Genomic DNA, 24,135 nt, shown 5'->3' with positions numbered 1-24,135 from the left:
ATAACAACACCTACCCCTCAATGTATGGCACAAGGTATACCTCTCTTTTTGACTCATCCATCCATGTTTGCAAATAATGTTGTCTGTTTTGAAGTGTGTTACCAGACGGTTGAATGGTCTGAGGTTCAACAAATCCGTACATGGAAGACCGACCTTGGTCTACAACGATTTTGTCCATGTACCTAAAACAACAAAGTTAAGTTGTTAGAAACTATAACAATGTAAATAAAAGTAATATGAAAGACCAAATTGACTATCTTACATGCACCACAATCAAATGTGCATCCGGAGAACAACACAAATACTGGACCGAAATTTTATCAATCTTATCCATAAACTCCAATTGACATGTTATTGCAAATTATGAAAATTAATTTTCTCAAACTGTCCAATCGGACAATTCAAAATTTAACACAAACGATTAAAAGATTAATCGTTTGTGTTAAATTTCAAACGGGAACTAAGTGTCACTCAATGATTTGATACTTATAATAACACAACTAATACATGCATATTCAAAAGCCAATAACACATGCATACCTTAGAGTAAAAAACATGCATACACAAAACCCAATTACATGCATACAAAAATTTATCAACCAACAAGCTAACCTGAAAAGTAGATTCGAAATGAAAGGGAGGGAAATCGAGGAGGGAACGGCCTAAAACGTAGCCCAAAAACAGTCAAAGAAGCCGCCCAAGAACACGCAAGAGACTGCACCAAAAAGCACCGAAAATGATTTTTAATCGGTTCAAATCAAAGATATTTCATCACAAGGCAATGTAATCGGATTGAAAGTAAATTTAAACGGTCCAAAACAGAGAAAATGCACCTGAAAAAGCAATGGCGCAGACAGCGTTCGCGGGGAAGACGATGAACAGTGAGCGCAACTGCTCGCAGGTTCGCGTTTTAGTATAAATACTATTAGACGTCCGGTACTCTAGGCCCCGACGTCTATAATATTATAGACGTCCGGACCATCACTAATATGACGTCTTTGCAGATTTAAAATTTATATTCGCCGGGGGTTTTAGACGTCCGTGGAAGGGGCCCGGACGTCTATAATATTATAGACGTCCGTCCTAGGGGAAACGGACGTCTAAGAGGCTGAAACAAATGAACGCTTCAACTCCCCTGTTAGCCCATTAAACTTCCTTGGGGAGGGGACCGGACGTCTATAATATTATAGACGTCCGGCCCCCCATATCGGACGTCTAGGGTGCTAACAGGGTGGTTGATGAATTAATTGTCTTCAGCCCCTTAAACGTCCGTTGGGAGGGGGCCCAGATGTCTATAATATTATAGACGTCCGCCCCCAGGAAGGACGTCTAAGAGGCTGAACAAATGAACGCTTCAACTCCCTTGTCAGCCCATTGAACGTCCGTTCGGGAGGGAGACGGACGTCTATAATATTATAGACGTCCGGCCTCCCATATCGGACGTGTAGGGTGCTGACATGGTGGTTGAAGAATTAATTGTCTTCAGCCCCTTAAACTTCCGTCCTGGGGGGCGGACGTCTATAATATTATAGACGTCTGGGCCCCCTCCCAACGGACGTTTAAGGGGCTGAAGACAATTAATTCTTCAACCACCCTGTCAGCACCCTGAACGTCAGATATGGGGGGCCGGACGTCTATAATATTATAAACGTCTGTCTCCCTCCCCAACGGACGTTCAATGGGCTGACAGGGGAGTTGAAGCGTTCATTTGTTCAGCCTCTTAGACGTCCAGGCCCCTCCCACGGACGTCTATAATATTATAGACGTCTGTCCCCCTCCACAACGGACGTCTAGAGTTTCACTTATTTACGAATATGCCACCGGTCAATTATTTACGTTGGGACTTTTGTGAACGGACGTCTATGAAGACGTTAAAAGCCAATTCTACACTAGTGATTTAGATACATTTGATTAATTTTATTATTTAGAATATTATATTATTCATTTACTATATATTATCATATAATTTATCTAATGAGTTTAACTATTATATATAGTATAATAAATAAACTTATAATTTTGAGTGTAACTGGATAACAATAATGATGAAAATTGATTAAGAAAACGGTTGGGATGAGATAATATTATATACCCATTTAAATATATGTTCTAATGCTTTTTTATATGTAATTATTCTATCTTCAATTGACTTTTATATAATTTTTTTAACGAATAATCAATGGATAATAAAGCATTATCCTAAGTTCGTAAAACATGGACAAACTATTTTCTATCTGGATATAATAATTTAGAGTTAATAATTAGATTTAGTTTAATAATTTAAAATGTTTAAGAATTTTGTTCAAAAATTATTTACTTATTATATTTGTTTGAATTGACTTGAATTTTTTTAAACTTTTTGACCTATTTTTAGTATAACCAAATTGTAAATAGATTTAAAGAAATACCAACTTCCACTGTGGTTGCAGAAAAACTGTTATAATATAGTTTACGACAATTATATCTCAAACAGTTGTGATATCAGTTTGCTAGTATTGAATTAAGATCACAATGATTAAAAACCAACCTTGTGATATTTTAATTCTAAATTTTAATTTATGTTTTATGTAAATTCATTTATTTAATGACGGTGTATAACAACATTGTGATATTCAACAATCACAACAATGGCCAAACCGTCATGATTTTTGTCAAATTCTTTATTATGATGTGATCAAGATGGATGAGGAATTTATAGTGAAAAATCTCTTTATGATATGCCTTTTCTATAACAGTGTGTGACATTATACTTCTATTCAGACAAAACTTTATCTTCTTTCTTACGTTTATGTGATATGGGAGCCATCTTCCTTCCGTCATCACTTGTTATTCTAATATAAACATGTCATATGACAAAGAAGATATTGATTGGTGTTTACGAGGCTAACTTTCATAATTGTTAATGAGGCATCTTCATCCATTTAAAACGATTCGCTTGGTTTTAGATGACTAGGGTACAATATCTTTATCCTTCTTGTCTTTTACATAAAACATGTATTTTTCTATTATTAAATGTTTCGGTGGGGTTTGTGTGGTTTGTGAGATCGAGACACTAATCTTCAATTTGTGTACTCTGCTTGTACGTTTCAGTTTAGATTGATTGGTTGTCACTTTAGACAGGAGGGGGAGGTACCTGCAAAAGGCACTTCGACGCTCAAGTTAGGAGCGGTTTTATCAAATGGACTATATGTTATTATGATAGAAAAGGATGATCGTACCTAACATCAGTTGTATTATTTATAGAGTTTGTGGCAGTCAAGCTCAGTAATTCATATTTGATATGGCAATAAATCCAATAATACTTACTAATATATCTGCTCACTTTCCATTAATATCATATTATTGTGTAATATGACCGGTCAATCACTTATAAATAGCGTATATTCGCATTTAACATGACCATTAAACGTATTACTTGGCCATTATTGATATTTAGCTTTCCTGATTAGTGTTTGTCTGACAGCCGGTAGGTTGTCTGTTTTGGCTCCGGATTCTGCTTAGCTGATTGGTTACCGGGTATAGTACATTAAGCCCCCCAAGTCCGAGTTAACCGTGCGGCTTTAGCCGAGGTTAACTATAGGACTTATGAGTTTGAGGAAGGTTGTTGTATCTTATTTGAGCCAAACGGTTTCAACGAGAGGAGTTTACCTCTCGGCCGAGTGGGATTTACCGCTCGGTCTTTGTCTTCAATCTTGACGAGAGGGATTTACCTCTCGGCCAAGAGAAATTTACCTCTTGGTCTTTGATTTTAACTACAGGAATTTACCTCTCGGCCAAGTGGGATTTACCGCTTGGTCTTTGTCTTCAATCTTGACAAGAGGGATTTACCTCTCGGCCAAGAGGGATTTACCTCTTGGTCTTTAATTTCAACGAGAGGAGTTTACCGCTCGGCCGAGTGGGATTTACCGCTCGGTCTTTGCCTTCAAGCTTGTCGAGAGGGATTTACCTCTCGGCCAAGAGGGATTTACCTCTTGGTCTTTGATTTCAACGAGAGGAATTTACCTTTTGGCCAAGTGGGATTTACCACTCGGTCTTTGTCTTCAAACTCTTCCTGAGAGACTTTGTCATTGAACATGAACTTTAATAAAGTTAGCAACCAGTGACTGAGCATGAAATGCTAGGCTTAATTTATTCCATAGTGGAAGCATAAGACAAGAACAAGAATCTAAATCAAATGAAATTGAATTTAAAAATGATATTAATAAAGTTTTGGATGCTTCTCCTCAGTTTATAAATCCACAGACCGATCGTTCACGATGACGACTTGGACTGTGGCTATAGCTCCGCCTCCGTTCGTCCTTTCGATACGTCCACTCGGGACTTCTTCGCCAATATCCTTCTCTGGGGAGGCTTCTTGTTTCCTTTATATACCTACGGAGGTGTCCCGCCCAAACGAGACTCTCTATTTCATTTTTCAGTGTGATACATTCTTCTGTAGTATGTCCATGATTCTGATGGTACCGGCAACTCTTCTTTTCATCTGCGTTTTTCGGAGAAGGTTTCCTTCGAGGTGTGAGAAGTTCTACGTTTAGGGCTTCTTCGAGAACTTTTTCCCTAGGTGCATTGAGGGTTGTATAGTGGTGAAACTTGAACGTTCGGGGAAGCTCCCCACTTTCATCATTGCTGCCAAACGATCGCTTGTCGTCCTTTCTATTTCCGCCTACATCAGCCTCTTGTTGCCGCTTCCTTTGTGACAATCGCATTTTCTCCATACGGATGAACTCAACCGCTCTTTCTTGGAGCTCTTCAATAATTTTTGGTGGTCGTGCATACAATTTTTCAGCAAAGTATCCTAGCCTTAAGCATGAAGGCAAATTGTTAATGATAAAAGAGTGATTGACCTTTTTAACTCGTCATGCGGTTTCGATATACCTTTTCATGAAGGCCTTCAAAGTTTCCCCTCTCTCCTATTTAGTATTTACCAAATCTGTCGGTGCTATCTCCCGTTTCCGATTGGAGGCGTATTGCCTTCTAAAGAGGGTTTCCACAGTGGCGAAGCAATCCACTGTGTTGGGAGGAAGAGTGTTGTATCATTTCAAAGCCTCTTCCTTGAGTGATAATGAGAAGGCTCTACACATGACCAGGTCGTTGTTAGTATAGAATGTCATTGCATTACCGAATGTCATTAGGTGATCGTCCGGATCAGCTGAACCATCATATTTATCCAATACGGGCGGAGTTTTTTCTGGCATTGGAGTTTGCATGATGGTCGCCGTAAAGGGAAGTAAACTGGTAAGTTGAATGGTCTGCAGGGGTGTTGGTTCCCTTCTACCACGACTGCTCGGGTTGGCGTGATTATGGCTTGCTTCTTTATCATTCTCTCGATTTGAGGCGAACCGCTCGAGAGGGACCTGTTCGGCCCTTAGCGTCGTCATCTCCTCTGCATGCCTCTATTGCATCTCTTGTTGTGCATGCGCCTGCGCTTGTACGGTCTGCGCCTATGCCTCAATATGGGCTTGTAACTCTTTGATTAAATCTCTGATGTTCTGCCCTTCCATATTTGTTGTGGTCACATTCAGGCTTCTTCTGCTTGCTCTCGGCCCCACGGTGGGCGCCAAAATGTTTTGGTGGGGTTTGTGAGACCGAGACACTAACCTTCAACTTGTGTACTCCGCTTGTATGTTCCAGTTTAGATCGATTGGTTGTAACTTTGGGCAGGAGGGGGAGGTACCTGAAAAAGACACTCCGACGCTCAAGTTAGGAACGGTTTTAACAAATGGTCTATATTTTATTATGATAGAAAAGGATGATCGTACCTGACATCAGTTGTATTATTTATAGAGTTTGTGGCAGTGAAGTTCATTAATTCATATTTGATATGGCAATAAATCCAATAATACTTGTTAATATACTTGCTAACTGTCCATTAATATCATATTCTTGTGCAATATGACCTGTCAATCACTCTTAAATAACGTATATTCGCATTTAACATGACCATTAAACGTATTAATTGGCCATTAATGATATTTAGCTTTCCTGATTAGTGTTTGTCTGACAGCCGGTCGGTTGCCTTTTTTGACTCTAGATTCTCCTTAACCGATCAGTCACCGGGTATAGTACATTAAAACTCAGATGTTTCATGTTACTTAATTTATTTATATCTAAATTGTCTATATATATATATATATATATATATCTTATAATTTTAAAAATAATAAAAATAAGAATTGTAAACTCGTTCATAAACTTGATGAATGAAACTAGACCACTTAAACTTTCTAGACTAACACATTAATGTTACCCTGCATCACCACACAACAAGTCATGGGTGGAAGTTGAAACTCTTACCACAACAGCCTTTATTGATTCTCCCATGCATGACCACATCAGTATGCATAGTTACTTGTATTAGACTATAAAATATACCATGTATTTTACGAATCATCCTACGGTGTCAAAGAAATATTTTTTAATCCTTTTAAAATATTCGAGGCTAGAAGTAATATAAAGAGAAATTGTATCAGCAGCATATACGGCCATTTAAAAACAATATTTATTTTCTTTCCATATTGATGACCATTGTTTCATTGACAAACTAAATTTTCAATAGATTCAAAATAGCAATAAAACAGTTCTAAGTAAAAACAAGGTTTAATGTCTCGGTAGGTCCCTATTTTCGGCGTGAATCTCAAATAGGTCCCTTTTCTTTTCGGCGTCTCAATTGGGTCCCCATTTTTGTAAAATTGTAACAATTAGGGGTCTGCCGTCAAATTGGACAAACGGCCGTTTAATTGTTTCTTACGTGTCAGATGGGAATCATGCCACGTGTCATTACTGAAAACACTGTTCATGCCACGTAAGAAACAATTAAACGGTCGTTTGTCCAATTTGACGGCAGACCCCTAATTGTTACAATTTTACAAAAATGGGGACCCAATTGAGACGCCGAAAAGAAAAGGGACCTATTTGAGATTCACGCCGAAAATAGGGACCTACCGAGACATTAAACCTAAAAACAACAATTTTTAAGATAATGATATACATATAGTTTTTTATAAACACGTATTTTACACATTTTTTCTTCAGCCACATGATATATCATATATATATTTACATAATTTTCTTTTTTTCTTTAGGTATATAGAATATTGTAGATGTTAACATGTAAGCATTTTTATAAGCATTTTTCTTTGTATTTATTGCAAACAGGTAAGAGTTGAAAAGTTAGTACGAGAAATAGTTAAAAAATACGTCGGTCAATATTTGCATCATAATTAAGAATGAATCATGCAGCAAGAAATAAGTATTCCCCCTTCAACTCGATTACAAGAAGAAAGTATTATGAAGAGTTTTTATTAATTATAAGAGGTTAAATAGTCGGTGTAATAAATATTAATATATTTTATTTTTAATATAATAAAAAATAATTATTTGAAAAAATTCATTAAGTTAGTTTGAATTTCATTACAAATTGATATAATTAAATACATATTTATTTTTAATGATTGTTACATTTATTTATTAAAATAAAATTACATTTATATCCAATTACTTTTGTAATTAACATCAATCAGAAGTTTCCTAAAAAGAAGGGCAGGAGTAATATATACTGTGGGGGCAAAGAGATAAAGAGAGGGTAGGAGCCAAGCAAACGAAGGACTATATGTGCACTGTCAACGGTCATTAACAAACTAAATAAACTATATGTAAGTATTAATTCACTGCCAAACTTATAAGACTATTGCTTCCTTAACTTAAATAATTATCTTGGAATTATTTTATTTCAATCGAGAATTACCTTTGTGGGCCTTAATTATTTATGTTCCACTTGAATATTGTTTAGGACGACGGTTGATGTAAGGACCTAATTTTTATTTAACACCTATTCAACGTCACAACAATTATATTTTTTATTTTAAAATATGAAATAATTTAAAATGAGTTAATAAAAAAATATTGTTTTTATTAGATGTTAAATCGGGATAAAAAAACTAAAAGACAGTGTACATAAAACTTGTTTCTATTGGTTAATATACTTACGTATATCCATGATTCACTATTACCAAATCAGTTTTTACCGTCCAACATTTAATGTCAAGAAAAAGTCAACATTTAAAAATATTAGTGAAATTTTTGTAAATAAAATAAACAATTAAACGTTAGATAATCTGTATTGTCTATGTTATATACACTTTATACGTTTATTTTATGTGATATCGACACAATATGATTTTTAAACACGTTAGAAAGTTTAAGGACAATCTTATAACTTTAGTTGTCGGTTCAAGGAGGACACTAATATAGAATTGGCCTTTAATGTCATCCAATAGATGCTCGTCTACGAAAACACTAACGTAATCCAATAGATGCTCGTCTACGAAAACACTAATGTAAATAATTGACTGGTAGCATTTTCGTAAATAAGTGGGACTTTAGACGTCCGGGAGCCCGACGTTTATAATATTATAAACATCGGGACCCCTCCAACGGATGTTTCATTGACTCAAAAAATTAACTCTTCAACTATCCTGTCAACCATTTAAATATGCGTTGTGAAGGAGAGTCCGACGTCTATAATATTATAATATATATATATATATATATATATATATATATATATATATATATATATATATATTGTTCGCTGGTTAAAGTTGATATAATTATTAAAAAATAAATTAATTGATCAAATTATTGTAAATTTTATAAATAAATATTTAATTTTTAAATAAATTAAACTTAAAAAAGATTCTAACTTTAGCTTAGGAATGTATTACTTTCTTAAGTTTATATCTTAAGACCCTTCCTCTGATCTAAACTTAGAGAAGTTTTCTGATACACTAATATAATATGATTTTTCTCCCTTTCATATTCTCTGCTACCCACGTCGTGAAGGAATTACATGAACGTTTGCGTTTTGTAATTTCTCTCATCCACCACGATACCAAAAAGTCAATTATCATTATAAGTTACTTGATTTGACTTTTATTTATGAAAAATAATATAAATAATTTAATATTTTATCATTATGTATTTATTTAAATTTTTTTATAATAAATATAAATATGATTTAATATAGTTTTTTATCATTAATTTTGTGCTATTTTCTCATATTTTATATTTATTTTTTTATTTTAATACATTTTCTTGTAATATCATATTATTGATTAATTTTGAAATGTTAACATACTAACATGAGGTGTTAAAATTTGTAATAATGTCTAATATTATTTGAAAATTTTGTGAGATTGATTAAAACCAATTTATAAGTTAATTAAAAACTTAAAGTCATTAGAGTAACTTGTCAAACACAATCAGAATTTGCAAATGATTTAAGTGTATATCCATGAATTAATTTATCTGAAGCTTAACATGTTAACGAGTGTATTTAGGAAAAGAAAACCAGTAATTTGAGTCTGTAATAAAAAAAAAAACTGTTGTAATCATGTTAATTACCTTTAATTTGCCGACAAGACGTAAACCAAACCGTTTCTGAGTCTATATATAGCGGGAAAGGATCGACGAGGAAAAGCAGGAGAAGAATATATAGAAGATGAGTTCAGAAAAAATTGTTCTGATTTTTATCTTTTGTTTGAGCATGATGAGTTGGGGACACTGTAAAGATAGGAAGCATTTTGTTCTGGTGCATGGAGCTTGCCATGGAGCTTGGAGTTGGTACAAGCTGAAGCCACTCTTGGAATCTGCAGGTCACAAGGTCACAGCACTGGACCTTGCAGCTTCTGGCATCAACATGCGGAAAATTGACGATGTTAATACTTTCGCAGTGTACAATCAACCTCTGTTGCAGCTATTGGCCACAACTCTCCCTAATCAGAAGGTCATTCTAGTTGGTCATAGCCTCGGGGGACTCAACCTAGCACATGCCACCGACGAATATCCACAAAAAGTTGAACGTAATGTTCTCGTATCAGCTTTTCTTCCTGACACAGAACACCGCCCTTCTTATGTATTAGAAAAGGTATCTGCTACTTTTTCAACTTTTCATCATATTTTTTTTCATTACTTATACAAATGCAATTGCTGCCCAGTACTTTGGAAACTAATTAAAATGAAAGATACGTACATGAACCCAATACATTTTCAAAATATTTCTTTCAATCACATGCTTTTTTCTTTCTCTAACAAATATGTTTTTATTTTCTTAACGTGTAATTAGAATATTTTTTTCCTTCAGATTTTTATTAACGATTTCGTAATATAATAATGTTAAAAGCTAACTCGTGTGTCGAATTTGAAACAATGGATAAAATTAATTTTACCCGCAAATTAAAGAACTAAAAATATATTTATTTTATATTAGAAATTAAAATTGAAAGCTTAGTCGTAAGTTTAATAATATATTTAATCTTATTTTTGTAATATGTAATTTATCACTCTTTATTATTTTATATCTCAAATAAGTTTTCAATTTCTTCACGAGCACAATTATTATAATATAATTATATAAGGTATATATTTCACAGTTATTATTTATGAGCAACAGCTGCAGCGTATATGTTATATAGTTTCATACACAGCAAATTTACAAAAGCAAGATGCTATGTAACAGACTAACGTTAAAAATCTATCTAAAATTTTAAGTAGTACTTATAATTGTGCTCCTAATATCGTGAAGAAATATTTCGTTTGTTACCTTGCTTTAAAAGAGTGCAAAACAATAATTTTAACCGAATACTAACAAAATAGTGTTATATAATATAATTAGAAGTAGGGGTGACAAAACGGTCAATTTGACCCCTTTAAGTCTGATTAAATATTAGTTTGTTAAAAATGGATTTAAAGAGGCTGACTTACCAATTGAAAATGAATATATCTTTACAACCAGATCTATCGAACGGTCGGATTTATTTATTTTTTTATCGAAAATTTAATATCATATGAAAATAAATTGAAATTTTTTATTTTTTATATGAAAACAGACTAAAAATGGGTTTATGCCAGATTGTCAAGTTGATTGCAGGATGCTAGCTTATTTAAGGTTGAAAAGGGTTAAGGTTGAAAAGGGTTGTCATCCAACTATTTTGATGAAATCAGATTATATTAATATAAAATATCGCAACAAGTTCAAATTTATTTAATGTTTGACTATACATGGTAGGCCCAAGTTGTTTCAGGTATCCAAGTTAAAAATGTTGTTCGGCCTATCTTTTTATTATCCTAATTAGAAGTGTAATGGTAAGAAAATAATTCTTTTATATATATTAATGTACATAAATGATAGTTGACGAGTCTCATCAAAGATAATTAATAAGAAATTTCTTACAAATGAATAGACGCACGTGAAGAAAAAGAAATATGATAAAGTTTGATTGATATTATTATTTTGTTTTTGTTGAAAAGTACGGTGAGAGGACCCCCACGTCTGCATGGATGGATACTAAGTTTGAACCGAGTGGAAACAAAACATCAATGTTCTTTGGTCCCATGTTTTTGACCAACAAGCTCTACCAACGATCTCCCGTTCAGGTAATTACTAGTTAGAAAAGAATGATTGTTTTAGTTATGAAAATGTCATAAAACAAAGTATATAAAATATAAAAGGCTGGGAGGGATTTTTCAGGACCTTGAATTGGCCAAGAGTTTAGTAAGGCCATCATCACTCTTCCTGGAGGACTTGTCAAGGCAGAAGAATTTCTCGAAGGAGGGATATGGGTCAGTTCCACGTTCCTATATTGTCTGCACTGAGGACATTGCAATTCCTGTGGATTATCAACAATGGATGATCCAAAATGCCGCCGTCAATAACGTTCTCACTATCAAAGGCGCAGATCATATGGTTATGAATAGCAAGCCTCGCCAACTATTTGATGCTCTCCAGAACATAGCAAATTAATAGCCATAAATCCATCATGCAACCTTTATTTTACTTTTACTACTTGTTGCTTTCAATTTTACTTCTCTATCAACTATAACATCTCGTTTGAAATTACTACCACGAAATAAATTAATAAAGGGCTTGCAACTTCTGGACTATTTTTTTCTTGTTTTTGCTATGAATGAAGTTGTTTTCTTCTCAGGATGTTAACCCAAAACTCACACTAATCAAATAAATGTTCTTAGCAAAGATACTAAGTAAATTTAATTTAATGAATTATGAAATTCTTTTTTAAAAATCTTATATTGAATATAAATAAGATTAATTGTTTAATGTAAATTTTATTTTATAAATTGATTATGTTTAAAATTAAAATAATATTAAAGTTTGAATTAAAATTATCTTAATAAAATTTATTGTTTATTGAATTAATTATTTTATTTATTATCAACTCATAATCAAATCACTCATATTTTTTATCAACAAAATATAAAACATATTTAATAGAGCATTTGGGATGCTCAAACCCTTTACACTTTACGTACAAACTTTGCTTCCCTTACTAATTATGAATAAAACTCATCTACGAACTTCTAAAACACATCAAGTGATAATCCAAACTTATCAATCTATCCATTGACATTATGTTTAAAAATCCAAGTTCAACCAACATTCATTGGATAAAAGATTTACTACTGTAGAAAGACAAATCCATGCTGATTAAAAATAACATTCCACTGTGATTCTAAAACCATAGCCTAATCGTCATTAAAAGTGTCGCTGAAAAAGACAAAAGTTACTTCGAATGTGATAATTTACTCTAATAATATTATATGGATGTACTTACAATAAGAAAAATTATATTAATAAAAAAATTCTGATATATTAAAATTATTGTCATTTGTATTTATCTTATAATTTTATCATTAATATTTATTTAAGTAAGTTTTAATTTAATTAACTCTAATCTATTTTATATCAACATTTATTGATATTAACATCACTCACATAAATCTAATTTATTTTTTATATTTATTAAAATTAGTATGGTCTCGACATTAATTTTATTTATTTATTATAGGTTTTAAATTAACATAATTTTAGTATATTATATGTAATTTCTTAATTTTAGTATATTATATTGTAATTTACGTGAATCTATAATTTATACTAATGGAAGCTTAAGATTTGTTTCCCATTTTTCTATATATTTATTCTTGCATTCAAATATTTCTCATTTTTTTTTTACACATGGTGTCCATTTTAGAGGCTTGTTTTTCTAAAGTTTTGCGCAATATATAATTATAAGAAAATAGTAAGTTGTTTTTAAAAAAAGAAAATTATTAAAGGACCCACGAAATTGCTAAATAGTCAATGAAAAACTATACAACAACATTACCTAAGAGATGCAGGGACGGAAATAAATGTGGGGTAGATTCATATTATCTACGGATTATAAAGCCTTCGTTAAACAAAATCATATATATTATTTAATTAATTTAGAATGAAACTAATTTAAGAATTCGATTTCAATTTTTTTAAATAACTTATTATATAGAAAAACTTGATTAATTTACAATTGTAATTAGAGTTTAATTGAAAAACTTACCTTGATGTTTAAATTTCATGTTATGTTATAAATGTAGCATATATAGTATTTTATCAGGAAACCATTCCAAAATCTCTTTTTTTTTATTGTTTTACCACCTGAGAGAAAAATTAAAAAAAGTGTGTTATCGTTTCCTCGTTAGTTAGAAATAATGTATTTTTTTAATAAAATTACATTATTGTTTATTGCTATTTTGTTTCTTTTATTTTCATTTATTTTAGTTATGCGTTTTGTATCCAACAATGGTATCAAAATTTGATAAGTTTGATTTCTTATTCTGTTTCCACTACTCACCCACGTCTCTTTTCTAGGAATTATCTAGTGTGCTGGTTCATAGTTTACTTCTATTGTTTCTATAGACAGTATAGTTCGCAGTGAAAAGTGCAAAAGTTGATTTTAAAGTCACAACAACAAAATATGAGATAAATAAATTTAATGAAAATAATTTTTCATTGTGAAAACTAAAGATGAATGCAATTTTAAGAGAAGACAATTGTCTAGCGACGATTAAAAAATGACCTTTGAACATCACGTATTAAAGGTTAAAATAAATTAATAATAATGGTATTGCAAATTTGCATTTAGCAATGGAAGATATTATTATATCCAACCTCATGGAAAAAATTACAACGAGAAAGATTTTGGATACTCTCATCAAATTGTATAAGGTTAAGTCATTTTACACAAGAATATTCTTCAAGAACAAACATAGTACTCTTTTGAATGAATGAATCAACATTAGTAACGGACCACATCATTATTCTAAATGCATTATTTGTCCAATTTTCAACAACAAATTTCAACAACAAATTTCAACGTAGTTTGAAATGAATATGCAAAGCTTTTACTCATAGCTTACTTGATTTATATGATCAATTAATAATCGATATAACAAACCATAATATTGATGAACACCTACACTTTGAGGAGGTTGTTGGAAGTCCTTGAAGAAGAATCTAGAAAAAAAACAAAGTACTTAGGATGGAAAGTTTAAACCAAGCAAAGACTTTGACTATAATGAGTGGTAGATAAATAAAATATGAATTTTGTGGGAGTCAAACACATGATAGTTTAAAGTCTCAAAGTAAGAAACATCTCAAATACTACCATTGTGACAAGAGAGGACATGTAAAGAATGATTTTGGCACACGACGAATGGAGGAAAGAACTCTAAAACATTAATTTCACAAGATTGTCTTTCAAGTGCCTTATAAAACAATAATAGTTCACTAGGTGAAGCAATAATTAGTTATAATCGTGGAAAAGAACTGTGATAGGTAGATAATGGATTTAGATGTAACTTGACACATGACTTCTCACCAAAATCGATTTTACCTTGTGAACTTATAACAAGAAAAAGTGTGGGACAAATTAAATATTTTAGTCTATTGATATACTTAGGTCTGTCCTGTATGACTCGTAGCTTGAACAAGCCAATGACAAGTAGAAATAGGCTAGCTTACATAACCCATAAATTTTTTTTTATCACATTATAATCTCTAAGTCAACTCTTCTATTTTATTTTGTTATTTCTTCACTTCAACTCTTCTATTTTATTTTGTTATTTCTCTTCAAAATTATTGTTACAATATTTGTATAATTTTTTTTTAAGTTTGTTTATACGGAATAGATCAATAAAACTAATCCACAATTCTTATAAAGGACGCACCAAAATGAGATGAGCCAACCCCATTATCATCCATAAAAATTATTATACCTTATAGATTGATAAAGTCAGTATTGTAAAAATATATTATTTAAATTAAATCAAATAGAAATAATATGTATAACATCTTATTTAAATTAAATAGAAAATATATTACTTAATTAAATCATATAAAAATAAACATCTTAGATTAAAATACCTTTTGTTATGCTAAATATATTAAGTAATATTTTCCATTTTTAACATTGTTTATGATGAGGACTAAATAAGAATTAGAAAATGTCGTCAAACTTAAGACTAAAGAGAGCAAAGTCATAATTTTAGAGACTTAAAATATATTGAAGCCGGTACTCCATGGTCAACTTTAACAATTGTGATTTTTTTTTCAGAAAAAGTTATTCGACCCACGTACATCTGATTCATATCCACAGGTTACTGTCAAGAAGAAAAAGTGGGTGAAACAGCCATCTTATCCTGGTTTACTTAACGCCCCATGGGAGGAGATCTTCTCAATCCAAACTTTCTCAAAACTGGAAAAAGGTAATTTAGCTAAGACACCTTCTCAATCTGAATAGAGACTTTCGTGCTTCGTTTAGCATAATTCCATATTCCTGACCTTTTTTCCCGCCCTCTAATATGCTTAAAATTATAACATAAAGCAATTGAAACCATTTTAATGCAAGCCTTGAAGTGAAGGGGTGGGGTACTGGCTTAAGCAAAGCAACGAAGTTTTCCAGTTTTGGTCTCATTACATGCTTGTTTGAAGAAGAATGCAAGCTCCAAGTACCAAGAGAAAGGAATCCGCAAGAAAGACATCCTAAAACACAATAATTGCTTAGATTACTGAGAATATAGTACAAAAGGTCTCGCAAAGGAAGATCATGTTGCTGGCTAAAAGTTGAGGGAATGGACTTGTACCTTCGTAAGTTCAAGATGACATTGGTAGCCGGACCCTCCGGAGATGGCATGTAATGTAATTGATGGATTTGGAGTAATTCCAGCTTGTTAACATAGGACACAAGCACCAAAAATATGGAAAGCTGAGGCACTAAGTCCCATCTATGTCAATGTATTGGCCATATTACACCCAATCAATTCTGAACCAGCACAAAAAATTTCCACATTCTGCTCATTTGTGCCAGCAATACCTGTTTACAGCAAGAAGTCTATTCAACTAGAAAACTAAAATTTAACCATGAAATAACAGACAAGAATTTTTCATATAATTTTAAAATTACTCAAGATAAGGCCTGCCTTTATTCCGTAAGCATCCTACTCGCCCAAAAATGTTGTTCTGTAACCATTAGAATAAGCACAAGATAGCCAAGCTTTCAGGGTCAGACATGCAGTTTTGGTAATTACTCAGTTTTTAGTCCATGGGATCCCCTTTCCTGAGAGCAGAACTCTCGAAATCTTCTTAGACTACAAGAAATAAGTTCATCACTTACTTTTTTCCTTCAGGTACAAAGAATCACAATTCTAAAAGCTTGACCCTTTTGTTGAACAATAAATGCATTGTCAAGAAGCATACCGTCTCAAAAGCACTTCGGGATTATAAGGAAACAACTTCTTTTGATAAAGATTATAAACAGAATTGCTCAAAGATAATAAACATTCAGCAGCTTTCTTAAATGGTTTGATATTGTAACGCTTGAAGCCACATCCACTATCTTCCTTATAATTCTTGATAAGCAACATGGTACTTCCACTGTTGTCAACTGACGTAGGCATTCCATCTGCTAGCAACTGCAGACCATCCCCTACAATTTTTCTTCTCTTGCAAGATGATTGATCCAAAAATTCTCCAAATAATGGAAATTCCACAAATAACTTCCATGAGTTGCATATCAAATGCAAGCATCTACAACGTGCAAAAGAGAAAAAGTAAAAGCCAACTTTTAAGTAACAAGTCAGGATAAGTAAAACAATTAACAATGTAATCTGATGATTCTAAACCCTGAACTTAATCCCCAGAATTTATAAATGAAAAAAATAATTCTAGGCTAAAACAAAATCTTTAAAAATATGGAGCTGACCAGAGTTTTCTTTTATATGAATCATAGAAAAGCAAGAGGCCAAACTATAACCTTGGGATATTCAGAAATACAGAGGAATATGTTCAAAAGGTCTCGCATTCACAGAAAACAGGTTGACACAACCAGATCTGATTATAGCTTTTCAAGTTTATTTGTAATCACGGAAAGAGGAAATTTTATTATCCAATAAAGTTACAATGAACTACCTTAAAAGATATTTAGCAGAGCTTATTCCAGTATCTTTTGAAATGAGATAATCTAGAAGCACTTGATGATCATAATGTATCTGCAGATAAATAAGAACAAGATAATAACCCCTTTTAAGTTTTACAAAATAAATAATTGATAAAGCGGACAGCAATGGGGTGTCCATCTTCATGAGCTAAGGTAGTGCATAATACTAGCCTCGCAAAGGAACAGATGGAAATGGTACACTGGATTAAAAATGTCTGACAACGCAAAAGGAAACTCTTTCGTTACATCTTGATAAGCAGCATCCTTTCTTTCAGACCTACATCATCCAAATCTCATTAAAGCGGATCCTTCCATTAACTGGTTGATAAAAAATAGCAAAACACTGAAACAATTTCTTACTGTTGCTGGAGACGGGATGATATACTAAACAATAGTAAAAGCACTTCAAACAATAGATCATCCTGCCATTCAAGTGATAAATAACACCAATGAAACTTCAAGATATTGTCATTAAAAGAGTCAAAACTCCAAAGAAAAATAACACTCATCAATACCTCAGTTTCACAAATATATTTCCAACCTAAGAAGAATGGAAATACATGCTCAAAATGTCTGATTAAGATTTGAAATGATTTGATATGAACACTGGACTCTTTCAAATTATCCGAGCTTAACAGTTTACAATACATGATGAGCTACCCAAACTTGACGGAGTAACTAAATCAAATACCCGTTGGTAGTCATAAAATCCTATAATTACAGAATTTAAAAATGTTTTGAAGACAATGACCATGCCAAACAAGCATCATACCCATAAACTAATACACACACAAGCTGTACGGATAGACAAACCTCACGAAGATATAGCTGGAGGAAAGATGACATGAAGTCCATACATATCTCCAAGTAATTATCATGGTTGATGGAGATTGCAGTAGGAAGATGTCTTTGAATCCACTTGTAAAGTTCTAGAAATCCCTTTTTCATGCAGAAGCAATCATGCTCTGAATCTGGGTTAGTGGTGAAACAGGAGGACAAAGTTGAACAATTACAGTGGTTTGCATTTTCTCCTCTTTGACTGATCAAACTGAAAGAACAAGCCAGTAAGAGGTAAACAGCTTGTCTTTGTAGGTGGTCAGAATGTGTCAGACATGCTTCTCCATCAGACAAACTCACTAAAAATGGAGAGCCTTCCAGACAATTAATTTGATCAGAGTGAAATTGAGTTAAGGGTTGCTGCAAAAACTCTTCAAAATAGTTATGAAGGAGTTCAATCCAAGAAAAAGGGATTCGACAGTCTAGACCTGTGAGTGAACCAAGTCTAATCATCAGGATCTGCATAAAACATGGTAAATAAATAGTTAAGAGTCCTTCCACTCTGAACATAGCAACCTAGAAAATGTCTTTTAACAAAGTTCTAAGTTCAAAGTAATTTCACTTCTTTTTCACTTTAAACTTCTCCAAGCAAAGAAGTAATAAATAGAAACTTATGATAACAAAAAATATCTCCCTGGTAATGAAATGATAAAAGGATTACTATATCTGTTACCAGACCAGTTACTAGAACAAGTAACAGGGTTAGCAAAACAATTCCAACCCAACAGGTCACCAAGCATAACCCATCAATTTTGGCAAGATAGGTTGAGTTTTACGACCCACTTAACCTGCTGCCCCACCCAACCCACCATCCAAAGCAGGCCAGGACAAGCTGAACCTATCAGGGTTTTATAAATAAAAAATTAAAAAGATATATAACTTTGATTATTATGTTATGACTTTTATTATATCATTGCCAATTTAATTTGTCATATTTAAAACAAAAGCTTTTCTCTCATTTTCATTTTTTTCTATTTCAAATATTTGCTCCTTTTTTAATTAATTAATAAATTTTAATTTTTGAATTTTTTAGGTAGTGAACCCAGCAACCAACCCAAAATGGGGAAGCGGCTATTGTTGGAAAGCTGTCTTAAACTGAGATCACCCCTAACCTTTGATAGTTGTGGCCTCTTTGGAGTCTGTCTTAATTGCAGTCTCAATTGTGGTGTTTAGTCTTAAATCAACTAAGCATATGGCTGGAATAGAGCTTATAAACCTTGGTAATCCTATCTTACAAGTTGGTTTTTACAGATTAAGCTAGGGCATGCTTTAGGTCAGTCTTGACTGTGTCCCCCTAGTTAGGCATTGTTGTTCCATCTTTAGGCATTGCTTTAGTTGTAGCCTCAAGGGTCAAATTTAGTCCCATATCTACTAGAGGGGATTGAAAAGAATTTATAAAGTATGAATAGTCCTCCCGTTACAAACTAATATAGAATTGAATTAGACCCTTAACCCAAATTCTATGTTATTTTTCAACCAACATTCAAACAAGACTTCAGTGTGCAACTGTTTTCTGAAAAGATCAACAGCGGTGCAAGTCAATCTATTTCTCCAGACATTGATTTTATGGCAAACATGAATAACAACTTAAAAGACTATTGGCTTAAAAACTTTTTTTTTCCAATATCAGTTTTCATCTTTAATTACAAAAACATTTCTTCTTCTTATCTTCAAAAGTTTATATTGGTAAAGTGCTAAAACATTTCAAGTTTTCTTGTCATTTTTCTTTTCATTGTTTCCAGCATAAACTTTTGAAAACAAGAAACAAAGTGAAAATAAAAACAAGATGTTTTGTAATTAAACGTAAAAACAAAAATTAATCCAAAAATGCATTTTCTAAAACCAAATGGCCCCTAAGCTTTTTATAACCCTTCTTCTAGTAGCACACTGAAGCTTCAATTGGTGCAACATGTCTTCTTTACACTGGAATGTGGGGATGACTCAACTATTCATTATGCCAATGTTATATGTTCTAATTAGAGGACGAGGTTTAGAATAAGTTAGAACAAGTTTTTTTTTTTTGAGAAAATTTATGAGTGTTTTATTTTCAGGATAATGTAGATACGATCTCCTTATAATCCATATAGACTCGGTGGGAGATTATTTCCAAGGATAATATAATATTAATTGAGCGCAACTACCTGGACACTGATACCCATGTATGAACAAAAAATTCCAACACTATACAGCCGAAGACTACGCATACTACTGAATTTTAGAGTTCAGATGGGAAAAGGAGAACATATTTCACTAATGATACTCTGAATAATAGCCATCCAAAACATTAACCTGGCCTCTCATTACATTTCACTGGTCAAGGTCAATTGCAATAAAACTAGTACAAATCTAGCGTAATCACATAAAAAGCATACTGACACGACATATCAACTCCATAATATTATCTAGATGGTCATATCTATCATGCCAAAAAGAAACTAGATTTGAAATTAAAATGGAACATATTGTTAAATTCTGTCAGCAATAAGATTTTACTTGTTCAACCCTACATGACAAAAAGCATTTTTATAATAACAACCTACTCTTCCATTAAATTTAAAATGGAAACAATGACCAATACCAATACAAGTGACCAAAAATTCAATTATCATGCTCATTCATTGTACAAGTGGATGAACCTTACCAGCAGCTTGTGATTCAAGTAATTAATGATGCATTTCTCAGTATTATCTTCTTGCTTGCGGAGACACCATTTCGCAAGTCTAGGTACAAGATTCACTACTGTAATAAAAAGTGGATGTTTATCAATAGAATCACAATCAGTCTCCACTAGATCCTTCTGGTCAACCAAGGAGCATAGAAACTGAAGAAAAGTCCCAAGAAAAATCATAACAGGCTCCATAACACTGAACTTATTGAGGTGCACTTGATTGATAGAAGAGCTGTTTTTCATGCTACCAAACTCACAACTCCAGAACTTGTCCAACAAATCCCACGGCATCTTTAAAAGACAGGAGTTGACAGAGTCATGGTACACTTTGACAAGGCCATCATCATAGTCCTCCTCCTCTAAATATTTACATATAACTCGCAGGACTCGGAGAACACCAGCCACAGTAGACCAATCAAAATCCTTAATCCCATATTGCATCAGAAACTCAACATCAAAACTATCAAATTCACTATTCTCAGTTCCAGAAGAAGGCCCAGACGAACATGAGATCATCTTAGTGATCGCCATTTCCAACCAACAGCATAAAAAATGAATAAACCTCACCCAATTGTTCCCCTGCATATTATTACACGGAAGGACAAACAAAACAGGGAATCACATGGTAGACTTAAATGTGTAACCTAAATTCATCAAGGAAACTAACTTCTACATTCATACCGTTATGTGCACAAACCGTGAAGTTAAGGAAAGAGCATTGACAGCCACGTGTTGAACAAACTCGCTCTTGACAGTCAACAAAACCATCTATGTCACCAAAAACAACACGGAATTATGTTTGCAACAACGACGTTATACAAAAGTGCGTCGATGAAAATCTGGTCCTAACATTTACCATCTCAGTGACGGTTCTAGGCAGACATTGATCGACGGACGAATGCTGGTTCGAACCGCACCATTGCTCTTCGTCGGGAGCACGTTTCAGCTCTGCAGAAGAATCAAATTCACGAATCCGAAGCTTAATTTTTGTCACGACCTAAAATGCAAAAATAAATAAATAAATAAATCAGGTGCCTTACATTTGATAGTATTTTGAAGGTTTAATACCTCTTTTGGTCCCTAGAAAGGGGGCCAATGTGGTCCTACCTTTTTTAGAAGTTCAATGTGATCCCATCTTTTGTAAAAATTGTGCAATCAAGTCCTTTTTGGAAACGGTGTGAAGTTTTTAACGGAGCAGCTGACAGGGTGGACTGAAGTTAGCTACATGGCTTTGTGTGGGTAATACGTGGCAGAGAGAGGGTGATACGTGACTGTGAGAGGGTAAATCAGAAATTAGGGTTTGAGTTGCAGAGAAATTGGGATTTATTGTCGCCTTCTTCATTCGTCAGACCTTCCTTCGTACAATTCAGTTCGCGGAACACTTCATCCACAGGAATCCGCTCCAGATCCACTGCCTCGTTCTTGATATCTTCGAGACCTCCCATGTTGTTGTCGTTGTTGTTATGTTAACGAGAGAAACAAGATGGTTGCTTGAGAAAGAAAGTGTCACAGATGGGTATATATGCACAAAGAAATGCAGAGATGCCTTCACCTCAATATGTAGACTTCTTTCCAAAGCTGCTCGGCAATTTGAACATCATGCTGCATTCTATCAAATCTCTCGCTAATGATGCAGAACAGAAGCAGTTCAGAGATCCACACGTGAAACCAGGTTTCCATGTTTCCATATCATCCTAGAGCTTCTCAAACCAGCAATTACAATATACATACACATATACATAAATGCCATAGACATGTTCTTTATCAATGATCACGTACATCAGTCACTTAGCGTAGTCGATTGAAGGTAAATATTACAAATCCTTCTGAAGAAACACGACAATAAATCTCAATTTCTCTGCAACTCAAACTCTAATTTTCTGATTTACCCTCTCACAGCCACGTATCACCCTCTCACTGCCACGTATTACCCACACAAAGCCACGTAGCTAACTTCAGTCCACCCTGTCAGCTGCTCCGTTAAAAACTTAACGCCGTTTCCAAAAAGGACTTGATTGCACACTTTTTACAAAAGATGGGATCACATTGAACTTCTAAAAAAAGGTGGGACCACATTGAACATTGACCCTTTATAAGGACCAGGTATTAAACCTATTTTGAATATAAGAAAGCAAAACCTGACAAGAAGCGATTAGAATCTCCTTCTCCTTCTCTTTGGAAATAGAGACAGAGGCCCATGGTTCCTGAGGCATGAGGAAAGCGTGTTTGGTTAACGGAATGAGTTGACATGTATAGAAAAAGAAAAAAAGGACGAAGGAAAGGGTAGCGTTGGAGGTGGAAGAGTGAAACCCACCGTGTAGGGCCGGAGATAGTCGTCGATGAGGCGGCAGAGCCACTGAAGTTCAGCGGCCGGAGACATTTCACCGGCGCAATTGTCAGACTTGGATTTGTTTGCGGTGTCTTGCAGCAAGCTACTGGGTGCCGAGAGAGTTATCAGAACGCTGCCGTTTCAACGTGTAATGTGGCAATTGCCTTTTTAATTTGTACTTTACTACAAACAATAGCTGATATTTGAACAAATCCCCCGGTTCCTCTTTGCTTATTGATTGCTTCTTACTCCTTCCAATTCATAGGAATTGAAATGAAAAATAATCTTTTAAAGTTTTGTATTTAATAAATATTAAAAACCTACCAAAACTACTCTAAAATGTATGTTTCAGAATAAAATTTCTAGAAACTTTTTGAAGAATATATTTTAAATTGTTTCAAAAAAAACTTTATTTCATAATGATAATTTTATTCTGAAATCTTGAGATAAATTGATAAATTTTTTAGCACATTGTCAATTTTATTTTCCAAAACATATAAGAATTTTGCAAAAGCTATTTCTTATCATTATAACATACCAGAGAATTACGAGAATAAATTAATAAAATCTAAAGACAGACGAAGTTATCTTCAGACTCAAAAATGGGCTGCATGGGATACTACTGAAAGTGAAGGGCTTCCTTATGCACCTCCAAGTTTTCTTCCTATTTTCCTAAGTTTTTTTAAATTTCCAAATTGACTTTCTCATTAGGATAAAAAAATTAACTTTCTTTATATTTATTCCCTCACTCACTTTTCCTTAACCTTAGCATCCCACAATAAATATAAATGATATATATATATATATATATATATATATATATATATATATATATATATATATATATTGATAATATGTAGATAAGATTTGTAGTTGAACTTAGATTCGAATGGAGTTTGGAAATTTAAGTTGAATACTGAATTTCAAAATTCAATTTCAAAATTCAATTTAAGAGTTCCTTTCACCAACACAACATA

At 33.2% G+C, this 24,135-nt stretch overlaps 2 protein-coding genes across 6 annotated transcripts; one reads left to right on the top strand and one right to left on the bottom strand.

Moving 5' to 3' along the window:
- Window positions 1–9,468: 9,468 nt before the first annotated feature.
- On the top strand, window positions 9,469–11,937 carry LOC124830601 (salicylic acid-binding protein 2-like). Its single transcript, XM_047304372.2, has 3 exons — window positions 9,469–9,922; window positions 11,305–11,430; window positions 11,525–11,937. The coding sequence occupies exons 1-3, from the start codon at window positions 9,497–9,499 to the stop codon at window positions 11,795–11,797; spliced, it is 825 nt and encodes a 274-aa protein (XP_047160328.1). The 5' UTR covers window positions 9,469–9,496; the 3' UTR covers window positions 11,798–11,937.
- A 3,425-nt stretch (window positions 11,938–15,362) lies between these two features.
- On the bottom strand, window positions 15,363–23,396 carry LOC124830600 (uncharacterized). Of its 5 annotated transcripts, none has more exons than XM_088104657.1 (13): window positions 23,144–23,396; window positions 22,968–23,033; window positions 21,686–21,826; window positions 21,511–21,597; window positions 20,803–21,408; window positions 18,138–18,620; window positions 17,685–17,746; window positions 17,496–17,601; window positions 17,297–17,376; window positions 16,586–16,915; window positions 16,293–16,476; window positions 15,973–16,202; window positions 15,363–15,871 (listed from the first exon to the last, which is right to left on the bottom strand). In XM_088104657.1, the coding sequence occupies exons 1-11, from the start codon at window positions 23,207–23,209 to the stop codon at window positions 16,413–16,415; spliced, it is 2,091 nt and encodes a 696-aa protein (XP_087960783.1). In that variant the 5' UTR covers window positions 23,210–23,396; the 3' UTR covers window positions 15,363–15,871; window positions 15,973–16,202; window positions 16,293–16,412. The 5 variants fall into 5 exon arrangements, with proteins under 5 accessions (XP_087960783.1, XP_087960782.1, XP_087960784.1 ...); XM_088104656.1 differs by having other exon boundaries at window positions 16,309–16,476; XM_088104658.1 differs by having other exon boundaries at window positions 16,309–16,476; window positions 21,686–21,777; window positions 23,144–23,395.
- Window positions 23,397–24,135: the final 739 nt, after the last annotated feature.

This window comes from Vigna umbellata, chromosome 1, assembly GCF_029865625.1.
Source record: "Vigna umbellata cultivar VRB3 chromosome 1, Vumbellata_1.0, whole genome shotgun sequence".
NCBI classification, from domain to species: domain Eukaryota; kingdom Viridiplantae; phylum Streptophyta; class Magnoliopsida; order Fabales; family Fabaceae; genus Vigna; species Vigna umbellata.
Note: the sequence above shows the minus strand (reverse complement) of the source record. Positions and strands in the feature narration are given on the sequence as shown.